At 29.4% G+C, this 22,481-nt stretch overlaps 1 protein-coding gene across 1 annotated transcript; it reads right to left on the minus strand.

The window, feature by feature from the left end:
• Nucleotides 1-2,607: 2,607 nt before the first annotated feature.
• Nucleotides 2,608-21,842, minus strand: LOC113866805 (putative ABC transporter B family member 8). The gene is made up of 11 exons (XM_027501604.1): nt 21,785-21,842; nt 21,668-21,723; nt 10,859-11,104; nt 10,675-10,729; nt 10,070-10,248; nt 9,521-9,978; nt 6,833-7,373; nt 6,093-6,272; nt 4,602-5,882; nt 3,633-4,048; nt 2,608-2,965 (listed from the first exon to the last, which is right to left on the minus strand). The coding sequence occupies exons 1-11, from the start codon at nt 21,840-21,842 to the stop codon at nt 2,608-2,610; spliced, it is 3,828 nt and encodes a 1,275-aa protein (XP_027357405.1).
• Nucleotides 21,843-22,481: the final 639 nt, after the last annotated feature.

The following is a 22,481-nucleotide window of genomic DNA, read 5'->3' on the forward strand; positions in this document are numbered from 1 at the left end:
AAACCTCTAATAATTAGAGTACAAAAAATTTTGCTATGAGATCGCCTAATTTTTTCTGTTTAAGACCACGTACGATAAATGAACATGTAATTAATTTTGTTGCAGTTGCTGGAATCATCTACCAAAGTTGAAGTGGTAGCAATTGATGGATGGGTCCTCTTAATTAGCTTAGCCACCAATTCAAGTTAGAGATATCTAATAACTTTCATTTGTGATTCCCTTTATTTTATCTTTGTCTTCTTTAACTCTAAAGGAAACCAGAAATACTTCAGCTTCTGCGATTGTATCAATATTTTCAAAAGTTCTACACGTTCTTATAAGATTGAAATATAACCAAACGGAGATTTTTATTTTTATTTTATGTTAACATATTCTTACATCTATAAGGTTTGAGTGAGCCTTTGTAAAAATCCTTATGCTTTCATGTCATGAGTTAAAGTGTTGAGAAATAAACATGGGTTATACTCGATTGATTGAAAACATGGGTATGGTAATTCACTTGAGGAACATGTTACACACTAATAACATGTAATATTGTGGTTCTTTTCTTTTCTTGGGATATGTGCATGAATAGATGCGATTTAATCTCTCCAATCTTTGGGGTATCGAATCAAATGGATGAGCTCCGAGGGACACATTAGGTGCATGGAATATGGATCATTGTCTTTAGTTCTCACATTAGGGACACATTAGGTGCATGGAATTTGAGTATTATAGATAGGATGATCATGATATTTTAACACCCTCTCCTTAAAGAGATGCTGTTTGGGGTACATGAAAGAAAAGATAAAAGGAATAAAGAAAAATGAAAAATGTGATGAACAATGGATTGAAAAAAAGAAGAAGCATACATACAAAGAATAAAACATTAAAGCTTTTAAAAATTTAAGATAACAATCATAAAATTACACGTTAATGAAACCTGTAATAAAAACGTGAATTTTAACCGATTCAATACATTAAAATGAGATTCTAAATAGACACTTTCTTTTCCTTTCCTTTAAACCCTGTTGATTAAAATTATGAAACTTTTTTAAAAATAAAACCTTCTATTTATACAAAAAAATAATAATTTATACTAAATAAGACACTACTCAATCATTATAACATATAAAAAAAATCAAACACCCTTTCGATCTGGCATAAGAACGAAGGGTATCCACACCTTTTTGGTGTAATTAAAATATTAATAGTTAATAATTAAAAAAATATTAATTACTTAAAATAATCATAAGACTAAGAAAAAGTTAAGTCACAAAATACATTAGTTTAATATATTGTCTATAAAAGAGAAGTAAGAAATACATGTAAAATGTTGACTTTTTAATATTAAATAGCATTTATTAGTTATACTAAATACTGACTTCACCATCAAATTGCCTTTGCAGGTACCCCACGTCAAAGAAAAGAAGAATATGAAATATTCTATAAAAACGTCATATCAAAAAATAAAAAAAAAAGACTGTAGAAGACTAATGTATCTCTAATAGAAACACAATTTATTTCAAGTTTTTGATATTCTGTATTTATTCGTTGAATATCTTAAATCAAACCACAATATTTATTTATTTAGAAACAAAATAAAAAAATTACATATTTATATTTCTACTTAATTTAGTTTTTAGGCCCTACTTTCACCTCAAGCTGCATGTTTTTGTCCCAACTTAACTTGATATTCTTTAACAAGGTTTATATCTCAAATTATTTTCTTTAACAAAATATAAAAATAATAATTTAAGCAAAACAAATATAAAAATAATAATAGATTAAGGTAACAAGTTGCTACACCAATAGAAGACCCCAAGTACGAAGATTTCATGGGGATATATATTACATTTTAGACTAAATTATGAATGTTTGTCGCATATAAGTTATAACGTGCAACTCATATATTGAGAATTAATATCAATAAAAGAATAAAAAGTAAAGGAAAAAATATGGTTAAGAATTTTTAATTGAACAATAATTATTAATGCTACTCATTAATGTAAATCAGTAAGTAATGCTTTCTTTTAGATTAGAATCATTTTATCTTACACTGCAATTCTTTGGGCCTTTACAGATTGAAAACATTCTACAGTAAGAAACACTCAAAAAAGTTTATTTTTCTATTATATTTCGCATTAGGAGTTTTCTTTTAGGTCTAAGGTATTAGGATTACATGCATAGCACATCTCATATTTCGGATCCAAGACTCATACTATGGAAATAATATCTTAGTCCAATATCTATGTTGTAATTTTAATATATAATTATAGTTTGGATATTTTTTTTATAAGTTAGAAATAATTTATGCTTTTTTATTTTTATAAAAGTTTTTTATTTAACTTCTCTAAAATTTATGAGAGAAATTTTATTTGTTTTTATACTATTTTTTTTACAAATATTTTTCTATAATTTTACCAAGCCACAGTTAAATTCATGACAAAAAATATATATAGCTAAATAAAAAGCCTAAATCCCAATTCACCTTAGGTGAGATTAAGACAACCAATCAAGCTAACGAGTCTCAGATATTATATTCCTCAAAGTGAACTCAAATTCATACAGGAAGTGAGCAAAAAAAAAATTGTACAAGTTTATAGTAATAATAATAATTTACATTACTTAAGTTTGGATTTGGTGACTGGCAAGGTTGAAGAATGCACCTCTCTTGTGCCTAAGCTGAGCATAGGTTCCTTGCTCTAGAACCTTGCCTTCTGATACATAGGCAATTGAGTCAAGCTCTTTGATGGTGTTAAGCCTATGTGCCACAACAATGGTAGTTCTTCCTACCATGATTCTATCAAGTGCTTCTTGCACCACTTGTTCTGATTGCACGTCCAAGGCACTTGTTGCCTCATCTAAGAGCAGTATTATTGGGTTCCGAATTATGGCCCTTGCAATTGCTATTCTCTGCTTTTGCCCTCCTGATAATTGCACTCCCCTTTCTCCACATTCAGTTTCATATCCTTCTTTCAATGATCTACATTACCAAAAATATAATTTTACATTTTTATATGTTAAGTAGTCTTGCAATTCAACACAGTCATTGTTTAATTCAATAATAATTATAATGTTAAACCTAATCTTTTTTAATTGTATACACTTTATTTGAGTAAACAACTTAGTAAACACTCATCATAGTAGAAGTTATTCAATTTTTCTAATGTGTGCTTAAAGACACGTGTTAAAAAATAATAAATAATAAATAATAAAATTTCATTAAAAATTGTAACATTTAATGTTATAGAATCTTGTGATTTTTGATAAAAACTTATCATATATAAAATCTTTTTGTGTGTCCTTGGATACACATTAGAAAAATTTAAGTTATTTTCTTAAGCTCAAATATAATTTTTTTTTCAAATTTCCATTTATTAGAGGTTGAACTTGAGATATCTATTTGTGTTCTTAAAAACAAAATTTCTATTTTAAAACATCTAGCATGAAGTCATGAACATATGGTGGTTGTCGATTTCAAGATCTATTTATTCATGCAAGCTTCTTGTTAGTGGTTGAAGTTGAATGTCATGATGGAGAACAATGCTTACTTACGAAGTCAATTTGTGTTGATTCATGTCTAAAAAATGAAGATGATAATGGATGGTTAAAACTAGTGATCACACTATACAAGTAGAGAGAAAACTTACGATATGAATTCATGAGCATTTGCAGCTTTGGCAGCCTCAACTACTTCATTCTCTGTAGCATCTTGCTTCCCAAACAAAATGTTATCACGAATGCTGCCAGAATATATCACAGGTTCTTGGCTAACAAGTGCTGTGTGTTGCCTATACCAATAAATGTCTAATTCCCTTATGTCCATATTATCCACTTTGACTGACCCTCTTTCAACATCATAGAATCTTTGAATTAAAGCAATCACTGTTGATTTTCCACATCCACTTTTCCCAACTAGTCCAACACTTTTTCCTGGCTTCACCTCCAAGCAAAATTTGCACAAAATTGGCGTCCCTGCTCTGCTTGGATAAGCAAAGTCAACATTCTTCAATTCTATCTTTCCACTTATTTTTTCCAACTTAACCCCATTAGTGCTATCTCCAGCCTAATCAAACAAAAATATTACCATCATAGGGCATTAGTTAATGTATGCTTAACGTTGTTGCGCAATAGTAAATGACATAATGAAACCATTCTTTTTTTTGGGTCCAATATGAAGAAAAAAAAAACCTTTGTTTTCTTCTTTGATTAATTCAGTAGTTGTATCTTATATCAATATAAGGAAGAAAAAATACGATGAGTATAAAAATGTGCGGATAAGTTTACACAAAAATAAAAGCATTGCACCATTAGCTTGCCTCATTTTAAAATTAGTACTAAAATTATATTAGTTTTACATCACAACACTATAAGGATCTACCAATAATATTCACAGAAAAATGCACAAGCATAATCTCCATTCTCCACAACTCAAATAGAGCCCTATTTTTATAAGCAAACATTGTAAATGCTTGAGATAGAAATACTTTAATGCATAAGGCATGATTTAATGGGAGGACACAAAGTGCCATGAAAACTAAATGGGTATACAGAATTTGAACCTTACTAAATTATGATGATATGGGTTGCATGCACAATAACAAGAGCTACATACATACCTTGGGAATTAGTGATTTTCGGTCAAGAATTTCAAACACAGATGCTACTGCTGTTGAACTCTTGGCAAGGTCAGAAGTCATGCTTCCAGCCTCAGCTATGACCTTACCAGTGCTAACCAATACAAAAAATGTCTTGAACACATCCCCTGCTGATATTTGTCTTTTTTCAACCAAAGTACCACCATACCAAAAGTCCAAAGCCCATGACAAGAATGTTAAGCATTGAGCAGAACCCATTCCTATGCCAGCTAGCCAAGACTTCTTCCTTGCTTCCTTCCTTGGAGCCTCTTGAGCCTCATCAAATAGTCCTAGAACTTTTGTGATGCTTCCAAATGAAGTTACAATTCTATGATTATAAACTGCCTCCACTGCAATTTGTGTACTTTGATTCTGTGCCTTAACAAATTTGGTTGAAAGGGTGGAAAGCAACACTTTTCGTGTATAAAAGCAAAGGATTGTAAGTGGTTGCACAGCTATCATAACAAGAGCAAGTTTCCAAGCCACAGCAAGCCCTATGATCATAGCAATGGTGACAGCAGAAGTGGTTTGAACAAGTAAAGAGAGTCTATCTGCAACAAGGGACTTAACCATGGAAGCCTCATTGCTCAACCTTGAGCATAATGCTCCACAGGAATTTTGTTCATCATCAAACCAAGCAGTTTCAAAGGTTAAGATCTTCTCTAGCATGCACAGCCTTATCCTTTTGGTTAACTTGGCTCCCATATAAGCAAAATTGTAGTGTTGCAAGAGGTTGAGGATAATAGAAGCAAAGGAAAGAGAACAGAAAATTAAAGAATAAGTCCTTATTCTATGTCTCATTTCTTGATGGCTTTCAGCAAAAAAGGCTGAAATCATACCCCCAATGGTTAAAGCATATAAGGGTTGAACTGAGCCAAAGGCTATAGCTGAAAATGTTCCAATTAGACCTTGTTTCCATTCAGGACCATTTAAAGAAAGAAGCCTTAGAAAATAAGGTGGAGGGTGAGAAATTGGAGATGGGATGGTTTCAGGAAGCAATGGTGACTTTGGAAAGATGGCAGGGCTTGACTTGGCAGTGCTTGGTCTACCTGCACTACTTCTTGCTGAAGAAAGAAGCCCTAGTTCTAGATTTTGATCTTGGTCATCCATGCTTAATTGTGTCTGTAATTTTGCCAATTTTGCATAATGCCCATTTGGGCAATTAAGGAGTTCATTATGTGTGCCTTTTTCAATGATGCGACCACCACTAACAACTGCTATAAGGTCTGCATTTCGAATTGTTGATAGCTTGTGGGCAACAATCTGATCAATTTCAGTAGGTGTTAATAGAATGAAGTAAAATTAGTTTAATAAGTACTCATTTATTATGACAATTACTAATACAGCATTGAAAGCATGTTTAATGAGTTGTGCCTCTTAATAAAATTGATGTGTGAACTAAGTGGTTTAATGCTATACAATTGCAATATTTTGATGATTTATTTATTAGTGTAAATGAATGATTCCACTTACCAAAGTGGTCCTCCCCATGGAGGCTTGGTCAAGGGCATTCTGAACTAGTAATTCTGATTCAGAGTCAAGAGCACTAGTTGCTTCATCAAGTAGGAGAATTACAGGATTCTTTATTATGGCTCTTGCAATGGCTATTCGCTGCTTTTGTCCTCCTGAAAGAAGTGCCCCTCTTTCTCCAATCTAGTTTACAATCAATCAAATTAATTAGTAGCTACACATTTTCTTAATGTGGTGCTAAAATTATAATTTAATTAGAAAAAATGGGTTGTAAGGATTGAATTAATTAATGCTATCACACACTTTTGTTATCAAAGTTTAAGTCATGATTAAGTAAGGGAAAACAATGAATTTATATCTCTAGTATTGGGAGAATGATAGCTTATAGACCACTAGTAAATTTGTGCTTAGTAGTTTAAATAGGAGGATTGATTCTTGATAGTAGAAATAATAAAATCTATTTGTATTTCTAGACTAGAATGAATAGAAATAGGTAGTTTCTATTTTCATCACTAAACAAAATAATCTTGGGAGAGAATGATAGAAGCATCCTAAAGTTATTAGAAATTTGAGAACTAATGTAAAATTAAACGCTCTTTTGACTTTAGACCCTTATCCAAAAGTTATTAGATTTTGATTAATCCAAATCGAACCAAGTGCTCACTTAAGAAGGTAAAATTTCTCCTTATTTTTCATGCAGAAGAATCAAATCCAAAACTTTATATAAAGAGAATCAAGCTTACCTTGGTTTCATACCCTTCAGGAAGCTGTCTTATGAAGTTATGAGCATTGGCTGCAGTGGCTGCAGCAACTATTTCATCTGTGGTAGCATCAGGCTTCCCAAACATAATATTCTCCTTTATAGATGTGCCAAACAATGCATGTTCTTGGCTTACAAGGCCCATTTTCCCTCGCATCCATTTTAATTGAAGGCTTTTTATGTCTACTCCATCAACCTTCACAACACCTTCATCTACATCATAAAATCGTTGGACTAATGCTATTGCAGTGGATTTACCACTTCCACTTGCACCAACTAGTGCAACAGTTTTCCCAGCTTCCACTTGGAGATTGAAATCACTAAGAACAATCATATCGGGACGAGAAGGGTATGTGAATTTGACATGGTCAAAATCTAGCTTTCCACTAATGCTCTCTAACACTAGACCTTTTGTGTCTTCACCATCAATCATTGGTATTCGGTCAATCATTTCAAATATTCTTGAAGCAGCAACAGATGCTTCAGTGAAGTACTTCAAATCAGGAAGTACCACTCCAAGGGATCTACAATTTACATTAAAATAATTTGTAAGGGAAAATAATTAAACACCACATGAAATATGAAGAGGCTGAAAGGGTTTTAATTTGGTGTAATGGAAAACATGTACAGTTATACCAACAAATTGAAATTTACCTTGCCTCTAATTTTCAGCTATTTTGCAATATAGCCAAACATATAATATTTCATAAGGTTTGAGTAATTTCTGTTATATGGAGACATTGTGTTACATATATAATTATCTACTCCTTGTTGAAAGAAATTCGAACACTTATATGAAAATTATTTGTTTATCTTTCCTAGAGATATGTTGGGAAAAAAAGGACAGAATTTTAATATTTGCAAATATGCTTATCCAGTAAAAGATATCAAGAATGATAAAACTCAAATTGATGATCCTTGATCATAATGTAGAATGTTAATATAATCAGGTAATAGCAATTTAAAACTCGAAACAAAAAAAAGAGAGTTAATAGCAATTCAAACTTTACAAATTGTAATCAAGTACGAACTTCTCTAGATAATAACATTGAAGTTAAAGAACATAATATTAAGAATTGTTTTGTTTTCCATAAAGCGCTAACAATTAGAAAGAAAAGGTACATGTGCATGAATTAATATATTTATATAGGGTTTAAAGGTTTATAGTTTTATATATGCATAATTTTTTTCCCTTAATATCCTGTAAAAGCTTTCCTTCTTACCAAACACTTAAACTCTTTATTCAGTAAATGTTTGTTCATTACAAAGTTGTTACGGCTTTAATAGTATCAAGTGGCTTAGCTATTCATACCACTTTTACCTATTCATATCATTTGAAGTTATTGATGAAATACAAGAGAAAATTATTTGAAGCAATATCGAGATTGGTTAAATTATTAATTTCTTTATCTATAATTACAAGTTTACGATATGTTTTCATTGTCCTCAACTTTATCACCATAAGTTCAAGCAGAAACAAATAGTACTAGTACGTACAATTAGTATATGATATTATATTGCGGGAAGAAGAGAGTTTCACAATTGAGAAGATAAATTCTCTTAATCATAATACTGTTACTAAAACTATAGTACCTCTCCTTTCTACGACTCTTGCTTTTCATCAATTTAATGCTTTAAGAAGTCACTTTTTGGAAAGAAAAGCATTTTGGTGCCATACATGTCTAGTCAACTTCTTTCCAACTACCGAAGACTTATGTCCTCAAATTTATATCATTGTGAGGTAGTATAATATCTGGCACCCTAGTTTCTAGTGAAAGATAAAGATTAACACTTTTCTGAAGCGACTTGATTCCGTTCTTATCATGAAAATTAAAATTAAAATTAGTTGTGGAATAACACTGTTTCTATGCCCTTTTCCTGTAGAAAACGATGTCAATGACTATTACAAGTTGGCTACTTGTGGTTAGATGTAGGATATAGTTTTCACTTTAAATTACTTAAATTTTCCGGTGTCCCAATTTTTAATTGATTATCAAGATCCAGTGATCTGCTACTAATTGCATCAGTCACTAAAATGTACTAAAATAAATTGTGCATGATTCAAAGATGTGATTCGAAATGAGTAAATCTTAATTTGAGCCTTTTAAGATTATAAGTATTTACTTTTGCCTTAAAAATTATAAATATTTATCATTTTAATTTTTAATTTTGTATTTCTTTTCATTTCAGACTATATAAAATGTCATCTATTATAACTATTTTTATAATAATATGATGTTTATTTTATCTTTTAAAATAAAAATATTAATTTATTAAAAAAATGAATACTTGAGAACAACCATGTTAAGGTAGAAATTAAATATGTTTACACCTTGACTATTACATAACACCCATAAGATCCATACCCAAATGTAAGTACATTAAAGATTATTGAAATGAATAAACATTTTGATAAATTTAAAAATTTAAATAAAATTTTACAATTTTATAAATAAAATTTGAGATCAATTAAATCAAAAATATTTCATAGACACTCATGAAAGCATTTATATCTAAAGAAGGAAAGATAAAAAGGAGAAAATAATAAATTATTATGATATAATAAAAATAATAATAAAGATTAAATGAATATTAAAACTAATTGAATGTTTATGAATCATACTTGAATTAAATTAAGCTTAAGAAAAAAGGTAAAGAGATTGGTACGTACAGTCCACACATTATGAAGGAAATGCCTGATGCATAGATCCTTCCTCCGCTTTCACCTTTATACATAACCAAACGGCTTCCATACCAAGCAATGAAAGCCCATATTGCAAAAGAGAGACCTGTGCTTCCTACAGCCACACCTTTGGCTATGCCTTGTTTGATTCCAAGCCTTGAAGTTCTATCCAATATATCTGAATATCTCCCAATGATTCTCTTCTCCGAAGTGAATGAATAAACAGTTTTGATAGAGCTAAGTGCCTGTTCCACAATAGCGTTTGCTTTGCCATACTCTTTAACACACGATTTTGTCAAATAGATTAAGTATTTGCCATAAATCATGCCAGGGATAATGAGCAAAAGCAGCGTTGGAAATGCAACTAAAGCCAACCTCCAAGAGAAGTACGTGGCAAATGCAACCCCAGAGATGAATGATGATGAGTGCATGAAAAATAGGGGCACCTATAAGAAACCAAAACAAAGGATCATAAGGAAAAAGATGAGAAGATATGATAGATATATGACATGTGTGGAGTGCATAAAAAATTATCACCTTTTCACTTAGAACTTCTTGTATGAGAGAAGTATCCTTTGATATGCTATTAATGATTTCAGAAGTAGTTGCTTCTTGTGAATCAAAAAACCCCACTTCTTGTCTCAGTACAGCTTCTAAATACTTGTAGCGAATCCTCAAAACTTGCCTCTCACTTGTTTTACTCCAGCAATACCCTTCTGCAATTAAGCACCAATTATTGAATCAGTCTAAAAAAGCTTGCATTTTTAGAAGTTCCTGTGTATTTGTCTGTATATATGGTAACTGGCTTCATTTACAGGATCAAATCTTTGAGAAAATTCTAAGTGAAAACTGAAAATTCATTAGATAGATTGATGTAGAAGGCTAATATATTTTGTTGGTTAGTGTAATTTCTAGCTACTTTCTGTATATATGAAACTGCCTTTTAGGGTTTCATATATTTACAATAATGACCAAACATGTCCACTAAATTAAACATTTTAAAACCCAACCTCTTACCTAGGAGCACTGCTGGGTATTGAGAATGCCTACTACAGTTAGATGCTAGCTTATTAAAACGTTTCACACACCTTTGTCCTCAAAAAGTAAAGCAAGTAAAAGTAAGTTGTGTATTTGGAGATTACCCATGAAAGCCACCACCATAGCTGCTAATCCCAAGTAGACAAAATATAAGCTGCACTGTAAATAATAAATAAAAAAAATTAAAAAAAAAAAAGAAAAAAGAAGAAGGAAATGTTAGTTGGTAAGGCTATGTGGGTAAAAAGTGAAGCAAACCAGAATGTCATGAATGAGTCAACTTTAACTAACCTTTTCAACCTCAGCCATGGAAGTCTTACCACTTTGTTGGTTATTGCTGTAACCTAAGCTGTTCATTATACGGCTAGCAAACAGCAACAAAACATTTGTGGTCATGCCATCTCCTATTGCTCCCAAAGCACCCATTAACATAAGCAAAATGTCAATCCAATCAGCATATCTCAAAATGATAGTTATGGAAGTTCTTTCTTTCTTTCTCATCTCTTCGTTTTTAGGAGAACCCATTTTAATTGCTAGCTTCTTGAGTCAAAGATATATGTGGAAACAAAGAAGGTAGAGATCAGAGAGGTGAATTATTATTTGATTTTGATTTCCAAGGCCAAGTTTGAGTGTATATATATAAGTGTGAAGTGTGAACACTATGCATCTTTGTCACGACTCAAAGGGTGAGTGGCATATTCCATGCGAAGCACACAATGAATGTCATAGGCTTTTTGTGTGGGGTTGTTGAAGATTTTGTGCTTAGCGTTTCATTTGTTGCTTTTTCTTTAAATTGCTTGGGGTATGAGATAACCCTTTTTGTCTAGTTTTGAGAAAGATGATTATGATTTATGGGCGAAGTCCAATTTGCCATTATACCACTTGCTCCCTTTTCTTTATATTGGTTTAATTAGTACTCTAATTTCAGGTCACTTTGGCCATTGTCGTTTTATTGCCAGCTTTTTCTATTTTATAAATCGTCACTTCAAGTTGTTATGTCCCTTCCCGTGAAGGGAGCTTAATATTTAATACACTACTGGTGGATATGGATTATAATGTGGGTCAATTTTTTGTCTGTGGATCCATTTTCGATCTCTCGGCTCTGGCTATTTATAATTATATTTATAATATATAAGATTTGAAGCATAAATTCTTCAATTATCACTTTAATATGGATTAATAAGGGTGGTGAAAACACATAGACATACAGAATAGTATATGTATTTGTTTTAAGAACAAATATTATCAAACCTATTCTATTAAATAATTTTATCAAAAATATTAAACTAAACAATCATGTTAAGAAGATCACATTAAGATTAATAACCCTATGAAAATTTGTGTAATTTAAAAGTTATACGATACTTTATTAATTATCATTAATTTAATATAAAATATAAAATTATAATATTATGTATCTTTGAATATTAATTTATTTAAAATATACGTGTGGTCATCAAGATAATATCTTGAATTACATTGTTATACAAAAATTAAGAAAATATTGAGTGAAATAAATGTAAAAAGAAAAAATTACTTTTAATTAAACTAAGTGAGATAAATGATGTATTTTTGCGAGGAGTAAGTTAATGAAACTCAAGACAAATACCACACAATTAATCTAAATATTGCTAAAGATATAATTAATTTAAATATTTCTTTTATAAAGTAAATGAAAGTGCGAAACACCGAGTTAATAATATTGTTTTATTTGTTTTAATTTACATAAAAGGAATACATTAGTAATTATATAACTTTAATAATTTAAACTGCTCACAAAAATACAATTTAATATATAGTACTATATGTAAGGACGTATGAGTATCCTAATTAGTATTACTAATTATAGGACTCAAAATATGTTTACTAGATTTTATAGTTTGTCATCAAAGATTCGTTTTGATTTGTCTACAATTATCATAGATGGACAATTAATTTGTGAATACTAAGTTAACGTATTTAAGAAAAGGAAAAGAAACCTACAACAGTGTCAAGAATTTAAGTACTCTCTGTATTCATTTTTAATAAATTTTGTTTATCAAAATTTAAAAAAAAAACGTAAAAATTACGTTCCATATTTGAATCACGACACAGAAATATTAATTAATTCTTCTAACTATGCTTATGTGTTTTCTTAATATTGGAAAGAGACCTTTAAGAAAAAACTCAGCTTAATATTGTTTTTCTCATTTTATAATTAATAGAAAAAAAATCTCTTAGCTGAAATCAACAAAAATTACATGTGCTACAACTGAATAAAGGTTTTGGTTAAGACAACTCTGTCAGACAACACATCTCACAGATTAAGAAAATTTAAAAAGGAGAGCCAATGAAATAAAGAATATGAAATAAAATAAGGGCATCAACATTATTAATTGTATGATTAAAATAATATGATATATTTAAGAAGAGAAGCCTCCAAGGCTGCAACTGCATTTGTGTTTCTTAGAAGCAGAGAGGAAGATATCATCACACAGCATATTCCACTTTTTTCATGATGATCTGCCAGACCAATCTTGCTTCAACAGATCAAATTCCTTAATAATTCCAACATATTTTTATAGCTGTATGTTTTGGACCTCTCTTTTTCTCTCTCTGTGACACTATTAAGACCAGAAAAAACGTCATTATAGGATTAATATGATCCTTATTATTTTTTAAATCATTAAAATCTACTTTTGCTTTTATCCTTTCCAGCCATTTTAAATTTACCTAGCAATTCTTAGTACCCTATACATTGTGCATTACTCTGGACTTGTCTGCCTATAATTATAATTTTGACATATTTTTTTATAGTTATGTATCATTCTTGGAGATGTGATGTAGGGCTAATATTTGTTTACTTAAAAAATTATTTCTCTTTTCTTAAAATATTATTATATAATTTAAATTGATTTATTTACATATTTCAATTATATTTATTTAATTTTAAATTAACGGGCACATAATCACCACCTGAAAGATACCTTTTTTTAGCATCTCTTTGAAATATGTCACATGTTTAACATTAGCTATCTTGATTATTTTCGAAATATGCTCGCTTTTAGCTAATCAATATTCCCCATTTTCAGGTAGATGTGTTTTTCTTTTGCTAAATTCGTTATTGAAATTCTTTCATAAACTATTCATTTATTTGACCCTTTTCCCATGTTTATCTCATGTTTCTTCCGATGCGTTATGAATACACTCTCCTGAGTCCTTTTATTTTTCCCTTCTTTATATTCAATGCGTAGTATTCTTGTTGATCAAAGAACCAAACCACTTTATTCTCTGTATTCTTGTCTAAGCATATATTAAGACCAATTTTCTTTCTGATAACGTACAGTCTCATCTCAGGCATTTCCTTTTCGCTGATTTGCCTTTCACATAATTTATTGAAATGATTGAGAAAATTCGTATATATATATATAAATAATAATAATAATAATGTGTGTATTTAATTGATTTTCGAACATGACAATGCTCAAATACACGTCACTACATAATTTGATTTTAAGAATGCCCAGTACATGCATGTTCGACTTACATAGACATGAGCTCAATTAATGTAGTTCACCTCATTGGTAATAGTGTTCTTTCTGTGAGACCCCTTACTTATTATTTGATACTTAGTAAATTTCAAATGCAACAAAAAGATGAATGACTTCTAATATTCCTTTGCTTTATTTTTATATATGGTATATTATTAAAAATATAAATAAATAATTACCATTAAATTGTGTATTTATAATTATTTAAATTATATGAAATTATATATATATAATCATCACAATAATATCACATACATTAATAATTAAACTGACAAAATTTATGTTTAATATCTCCTAGAATGATTGCGATCAAATACTCTGTGTTCTCTTGATTAGTATAGTATTCCACGGGATTCAAGCCTTAACATTGCAAAAAAATATTTCTTCATCAATTGCTTATTAATTCATGAATTCTCCTTCTCCTTAAAGCTCTCTATATATGTATATCAACAATCAATGATCCGGTATTTTCGCCTTAAGTGTAGCCAATTTTGTGATTATATAACATGGCTTTCTTTCCTTAGGCTAGGTTAGGCTTGCAATAGCTAATTCAAAGGTTGTGTAAACCTTTTTGTTTAGTGGAGTATTTAAACAAATAAATAAATCTCCATGCCTAAAAAGTCTAGAATTTTAAGTTTTGCTTTGCCCCCTCACCTTGACCAAATAACTATATAGATTGGTCCACCACATGACGCACGTAAATATATTTTTATTAATGTTAATTATTTTTGGGTTTATAGCCCACGTGAATAATGCATTGTTATTGAGTATGCTGACATGCCTAATTAGGGTGAATGCACCCTAATTAGAGCTTTAATTAATGGATAAAACGTGGCCAAATTTGAAGTTGGTTTCAAGCAATGATAATAAGGCTGTTTAGGTAATCCAATTAATGCAATGGCTCCAAATAGAATAGGGGCTTTTCTTCCATATTTTCGAAGTACTAAGATTCTGAGTAGGGTGGTTTGTTTAAGTGCTAATTGCTACTAGCTACAAGTCCAATGATAATGTCTCCATAATCAAATATGCCACGTGATTAATTTAATTACGACACATGGTTAAAATCAGACTCAGCCTTCCTTTTTTTGGAGCCCTTAATTGACTATACAATACATGGATTTTGTGATTCTTAACCACCACACTCCAAAAATAATAATAATAAAGCTTTTTGTGATATGTTTTAATGAGTTTCCTTGCAAGAATGGTACTAATGTTCAATTTAAAATTCATAAAAAAGTAGTGCCACCGTCCTCAACATAGCATAATCTATGGTGCAAGGCAATGTTATGATATGGACTTATTTATAGTTTAAACTTGAGAGTGGAATTCCACTTCAATTTTTGAATAATTTATAAGTTCCTAACTGTTGAACGCATTGTGATGATTCAAAAGCAATCTTTTTTAAGATGGTTTGCTCCATATATAGGCCCTATATATGATTTAACACAAGGACAAAGCATCCCTAATATATGAACACTTGTTCATTACATTAGGGAGAGGGTTCAGAGTTATGCTTTATATTTAGTTTTATGTTTTGTCATGAGGCATAAAAATATTAGAGAGCATGATTATGGATTAATATTATAATTGAAGAGAGTGGAGCAGGTAAACAGCAGGAAGCAAGAGGGGTCACAACCTCTTAAGAGGAAATTCAGTTTTGTCCATACTATTTTGAATGCCTTCTTGATTCTTTAATTTAGTAACAACTTTCCATTTAAGGACCGACCATCACAATTATGAGCTTTTTTTTTTCCCTTTTAAAATTAGGATTATATAAATAAGTGTCTTAATCATATTCATTGAAATATTAAAGAAAAAATTTAGTTATTTCAAGAATATATTTTAATTAACTTATTGTGTTTAATAACTTTGAATAAATATATAATTTTATTAATTCTAAGCTATATTGTTTTTGTGATATGATTACCAAAGTTCATATAAATGAAATATTTATAAATATGTAATCTAATTTATGACTAATATTTTTCTTACCTTTTAAAGAAACATATTGTAAATTAATGTAAATTTATTTAATAAAATATTAAATAATTTTTAATTATAAAATTATAAATAAGTTGAGAGTTCTTAAATTAATATTTAAGTTAATAAAATTTAATATTTATAAATAGTTACAAATTTGAGTTCTCACCCTTAAATTAAAGTCTGTTTATATACTTTAACTTAGTATGTAATTTTTGTCTCTCTAATTTTAATTAATTGCATTTAGTCTTTCTAATTTGTCAACTTTTCAAATTAAATCTTTTGTTTAAAATTTCCATTCAATAATGAGCAAAAAAAATTAATTTATGATATATATATACTTTTGCTATTGTATATATTTGATTTGTACAAAATAGTAAAAAAAAAATATAATAATGCCTTCTTTTAATTTTATTTAATTATTTATACACTTTATTTTTTCAAATTTATATAACTTGATGACATGTTATATTTTTATTAATTATCAAATAAAATTTTAGCACGGAACTTAATTTGAACGATTAAAAATTTATAAAAACTAAATATAAACTATTTAAATTTAAAGGATTAAAATATATAAATTAAAGCTGAAATTAAGCCTTTAAATTTTAAATATTAAATCTTGACATACTTCATAAAATCAACTTTAATTTTTATATAAACTAGATTTCAAATAATTGTGTATAATCTTAACAAATATTATTAGTTTATAATTTTAGCACAATAGCATTCATTATGATTATTTATCATTTTATTGATCATTATCATTTTGAACTAAAAAAATTAAAATAAATATTTGTTTTAAATAAAATGTCTCACGGACCCTCGTACTGATAAATGTATAAATTAGGTAATTTTAGATTATGACTTAAACACCTTTTATGTTAAATGTTTGGATTTTTTATTAGATTTTTTCTAAACTTAAAACTTTTATAATTACTTGTATATTTAAAGAGAAGAATGCAAATGTAAGTGTTTTGATTTCTTTTTGATATATTTTATATCATCCAGAGTTAAAGAAATTTAAAAAATTAAGCAAAAGGCATAAAAAGTATAGAGTTGCAGAAAAGTTAGCTTCTGGAGATTTCTCACTATAGCGAGATACTCTCGCTATAGTGAGAGGCTAGCAGAATGACTTAATTTTGCCTTCATGCCTCACTACAGTAAAAGACTGTTGTTGTAGTGAAAGAAACTTCATCTAGAATGGTATAAAATGCGACTTTTGTGCGATTGAAGAGGTTACTATTTTATCTTCATTTTTCAAAAAGAGAGAGAGCAGCGGAGGGCTGAGAGAAAGAGTAGAAATACTCATTTTTTTATGTTTTACACCGTGGTTTCCTATTTCTTGTTACTATGGTTACAATGAGTAGCTAAATATTTTGTGGGATTGAATGTAAATCTTCAAATTTGATGTATTCTCAATAATTTATATAAATATAGATGTTTCTTTTTCATTTCTATTGATTTGGTGATTTCAATCCATGTTTAATGTTTAAAGTTGTGTAACAGATAGTTTTTAGAGCTCAGATCTGAGTTATATTTAGAAAGATACTACTTAGATCTAGATTTGATTGAGATTACTCAATAACTGATTACTCTAGGAATAGATTTTAAGTTATTGATTGTTTTAAATCATGATTATAGTGCTAGATAGTTTGTTAACTATTTGAGGGATCAACATTTAAAAAATTATCTTAGAAATATATTTTCAAGGAATTGAGATATATGACTTATGTATTTTACATCAATATCATTAGAAATAATGACTATATTTATCACCGAATTACTGAATATAAAGAGGGAATAGATGAAATTCAATCTGATTTTCTTTAATTTAAATTTTACTAAATTTTATAATATTATTTTATATTATAATTGTCACTCAAATTTTATAAAAATCATCAATCAATTTTATTGTATATAAACTTAATTAATTTTTATCTTGACAATTAACATATTTTGAATTGTTATCTGAGAACGATATCTTGATACTTTACTTATTATTATTTGCAATAGACTTAGTACACTTGTGTTTTAAGAAAAAATCATTAACACGTAATTAGTAGTTGGACTCAAAAAATATTCCTCAAGCAAGCTTATGCTATGAAAGTCTCACTTTACTATAAAGTTTAAGGCTTAGATTGGCTACAAAGAGGGCCCTCACCAATCATTCATGATGGAGTTTTTGTGTAGAAATCAATGTTAATAGTTGGACTCACTTTTTGCTAAAGAATACACCCACCATCCAAATCTTGTACTACTAATTAAGTCCCTACTTGAACTTCATAAACACACACAAAGGAATTTTTGTTACCAAAAGCCACGGTCCCAGAAATATTCATATCTTCACTCATATAATAAATTTCATGCTTATAATCATAAATTGAAGATTATATAAAGTGGCTTTTAGTGATGTATCAAATTGAAGGATTTCTCATCGTCAAAATTAGCCAATAGCAAAGTGGAAAGTAAGGATATCATTAGTGGTGGAACTAACAATGACATTAATAAAGCATCAAGCTTAAAACACTAAATGCATACTAATGCCCACCTCCATCATGGAATTAATATTAGCATGAGATTGCTAGTCATCAACAAATCAATATAATAAATTTATCCACCAAACTACCACATATCAATTTGCTCTTTTATATTCCAAATTCTCTTTTCCTTTTTTTTTCTAAATGAATTTCAATTTTCCTATCCATACCTTTTGCATTTCCTTAAGTCTATTATTAGGGGACATTAGAAGGTTTCTTTTTTTTTTTCAGATGATTGTAGATTAAAAAGTCCAACAACACATACAAAAGTATGAACACTAATCCATAGAAGCACACATGTTCAAACTTAAATACACTTTATCAATCTTGAAAACTAAAATATATATCAAAGCTAAAATCAAACCTAAACTCGTTCTTTTCTCATTAAAAAAACCTTGATAAAGTTCTAGAAGAAAAAAAAGATCTTCTCCTTTCATATTTCCACATAATCTTTACATTGAAAATTTCAAAAAAAATTAATAGTGTTGCACATCAATGCTTCAACAATGAAGTTGTAAGTATATATATATATATATATATATATATATATATAGACAGAAAGAAAATTCATAAAAGGATAATTCCCATAGGGAAGGGGAGCCCAAAGGGGTAACTTTATCTGATTATGGAACTGCTGGCTCTGAACTGAAAAAGAGATGGGGTTTCTCCGCTGCGGCCCATTAAAAAGTTTCATTTGACAATCTCTCTCACGCCCAAACTATGCTCTTGTTCTTGACTTTAAAAAAGCCCAAAACAGATTTTTTTTTTTTTTTTTTTTACCTTCAGAATGCTTATTTTTAATAAAGAAAAAAAGCACCTCATGAACTTAAGCTTAAACTGTGAATGCTTATTTGTGTCTAGGTGGAGTTTTAGCCGGCGTGAATCTTTATTCTGTGAGTTATTTGATTCTTTGTAGTAAAGTAATCCTTTCAATTTATTTTGTTCTTAGTGGATTTGAATGAATATGCTTGTAAGAGTCTTAGGTTAAACCATCCAGATACTGAGGCAATTCTATTTCTTTATTTGTTATGTATTATACTAACTACTGTTTTGCATCCTTCATATTTTGTGTTAGAGAAAGGTTGTTATGATATGATATAGGGAACATAATCAAAGCAATATGGTGAATTGAAAACATACCAGCTGAAAATAAAAAGCCAAAAACAAATGAAATGTGCACCTTATTTTCCAAAGGCTGATTTCTATTAATATGTCACTTAATCCTCTCAAAAAAGTAATAGTTAGTGTTACACGAAATTACACATAGTCATCAAAACAGTTCTTAACCTATTGCAATCTCAACGTGAATTGATTGATACTTAAAGATTAACTTTTAAATCTCAACAAAAATAAATGAAGTAAGATCTTGAAATGGAGATGAAACGTCAATGGACTATTTTATTAGGAAAATTATCATTTAACAAGTTATTTAATAATTCACATGCTCCAACGGTAAGTTTATTAATTATTTTAATTTTTATTACTTAACTATTATATGATTACATTCTTAAAAATTTATTAATTGATTAATTTACATTTATTTATTTTATTTTATTTTATTTTTTCTTATGTGTAGGATCATAATCTATGAGAGCATCTTTCATTCTATTTTATTTGTTTAATTTAATATTAGTCTTTTTTTATTTTAGAATTTTAATACGTTGATGATGTATTTTAATTTCATTTATAATTTTCATGTGTAAACTTTTATTAGATATTTATTATATTTAAATTTATGATTCAATTTATGTCTTCATAATTTATAATTTATGATTTTAATTTATATTTATTTTATTTAAAAATACAATTATTATAATATAATCACTTTGATATCATAACAACATTAATTTTAAAGAATAATAATTAAAATCATTATTAATATAAATTTGAGTAATAATATATAAATTTTTAATTTAAAGTAATTATTAATTAAATATTAATTTTAAAAAAAAATTGGTTATAAAAATATTATTTAAAATAATTCCTAATAATGATGAATACATTAGTTATTAATTTTAAAATAATAGTGACTAATATTAACGACGAATTATCTTACAGTGACGTTAATTTTTGTTATAATAAATATTTTATTTTAGTGACTATATAATATCGTTATAAATATAATAGTGACTTAACTATGTAACGATAGATGACGAATTTAAATATTGTCACAAAATTACTTTAATGACGACTTTTAAAGTGTTTAATGACAAATATTATGATCGCAAAATATGTAATTTCTTGTAGTGTGCTTACTTTTCTATTAGGTTAGAAACGAATCAGTAAAAAAATTTCTTTCATTATTGAAAGAGTGAGAAAGATTATGTAGCCACTTCTCTGGTTGAAAAGAAAGAAGTACTAGATGGAAAATAAGAGACTTCTATTTTTCATTCAAGTCATTTATTTACATGTAATCAAGAAAAAAAAAGAATTTAGTCATGCTGGTTTTTCGGGGAAGCGTAATGTAATGTTGCATCATATACACAAACTCAGCAAAGCTGATCTCTAGCCATATCATCTGTGTTGTTGTCACGGAAACCATTGCAAGCCGGCTGGTTTGTCAGCTTCAGGACACAAAAATAAAAGCATTGCACCATTAGCTTACCTCGTTTTAAAATCAGCACTAAAATTATATTAGTTTTACATCACAACAAGGATATACCAAGAATATTCACAACACAAGCATAATCTCCATTCTCCACAACTCATTTGTATAATCGCAAATGCAACACACATTGTAAATGCTAGAGATAGAAATACTTAAATGCATAAGGCATAAAGAGGACACAAGTGCCATGAAAACAAAATGGGTATACAACCTTACTAAATTATGATTACATGCGTTCATGCACAATTACAAGAGAGCTGCATACATACCTTGGAAAACAATGGGTATACAGAATTAAACCTTACTAAATTATGATGACATGCGTTCATGCACAATTGCAAGAGCTGCATACATACCTTGGGAATTAGTGATTTTCGGTCAAGAATTTCAAACACAGATGCTACCTTGGAATTAGTGATTTTCGGTCAAGAATTTCAAATACAGATGCCACTGCTGTTGCACTCTTGGCAAAGTCAGAAGTCATGCTTCCAGCCTCAGCTATCCAATACAAAAAATGTTTTGAACACACCCTGATATTTGTCTCCTTTCAGCCAAGTACCACCATACCAAAAATCCAAAGCCCATGACAAGAATGTTAAGCATTGAGCAGAACCCATTCCTATGCCAGCTAGCCAAGACTTCTTCCTTGCTTCCTTCCTTAGAGCCTCTTGAGCCTCATCAAATAGTCCTAGAAGTCCTAGAACTTTTGTGATGCTTCCAAATGAAGTTACAATTCTATGATTATAAACTGCCTCTGCAATTTGTGTACTTCATTCTGTGCCTTAACAAACTTGGAGCAAAGGATTGTAAGTGGTTGCACAGCTATCATAATAAGAGCAAGTTTCCAAGCCTCTTAACCATGGAAGCCTCATTGCTCAACCTTGAGCATAATGCTCCACAGGAATTTTGTTCATCATCAAACCAAGCAGTTTCAAAGGTTAAGATCTTCTCTAGCATGCACAGCCTTATCCTTTTGGTTAAGAATTTTGAGGGAAGCGAAGAGAGGCAGGCTTTGTTTCATGGAGACCAAAATAACATGATGGCATATATTCAGCAAGCGGCAAATGCTGCCATAACTGAGCTATTGGTTCCTCTGGCTACTCATCACCTCCAGTATCAAAGAAAAGAAAAGGTCAGGAACTCTTCTTTTTGCCAACAGCCAAGGATCCATCCATTAGCAAGTTGGGACAACAGGTAAATTTGCTTGTAGCACAGTTCATACAAGTACAGGGGTTTACTTTAAATAGGTGATTGAT

The sequence above is a fragment of the Abrus precatorius genome, unplaced genomic scaffold (genome assembly GCF_003935025.1).
Source record: "Abrus precatorius isolate BTA unplaced genomic scaffold, Abrus_2018 Scaffold5, whole genome shotgun sequence".
Lineage (NCBI taxonomy): Eukaryota > Viridiplantae > Streptophyta > Magnoliopsida > Fabales > Fabaceae > Abrus > Abrus precatorius.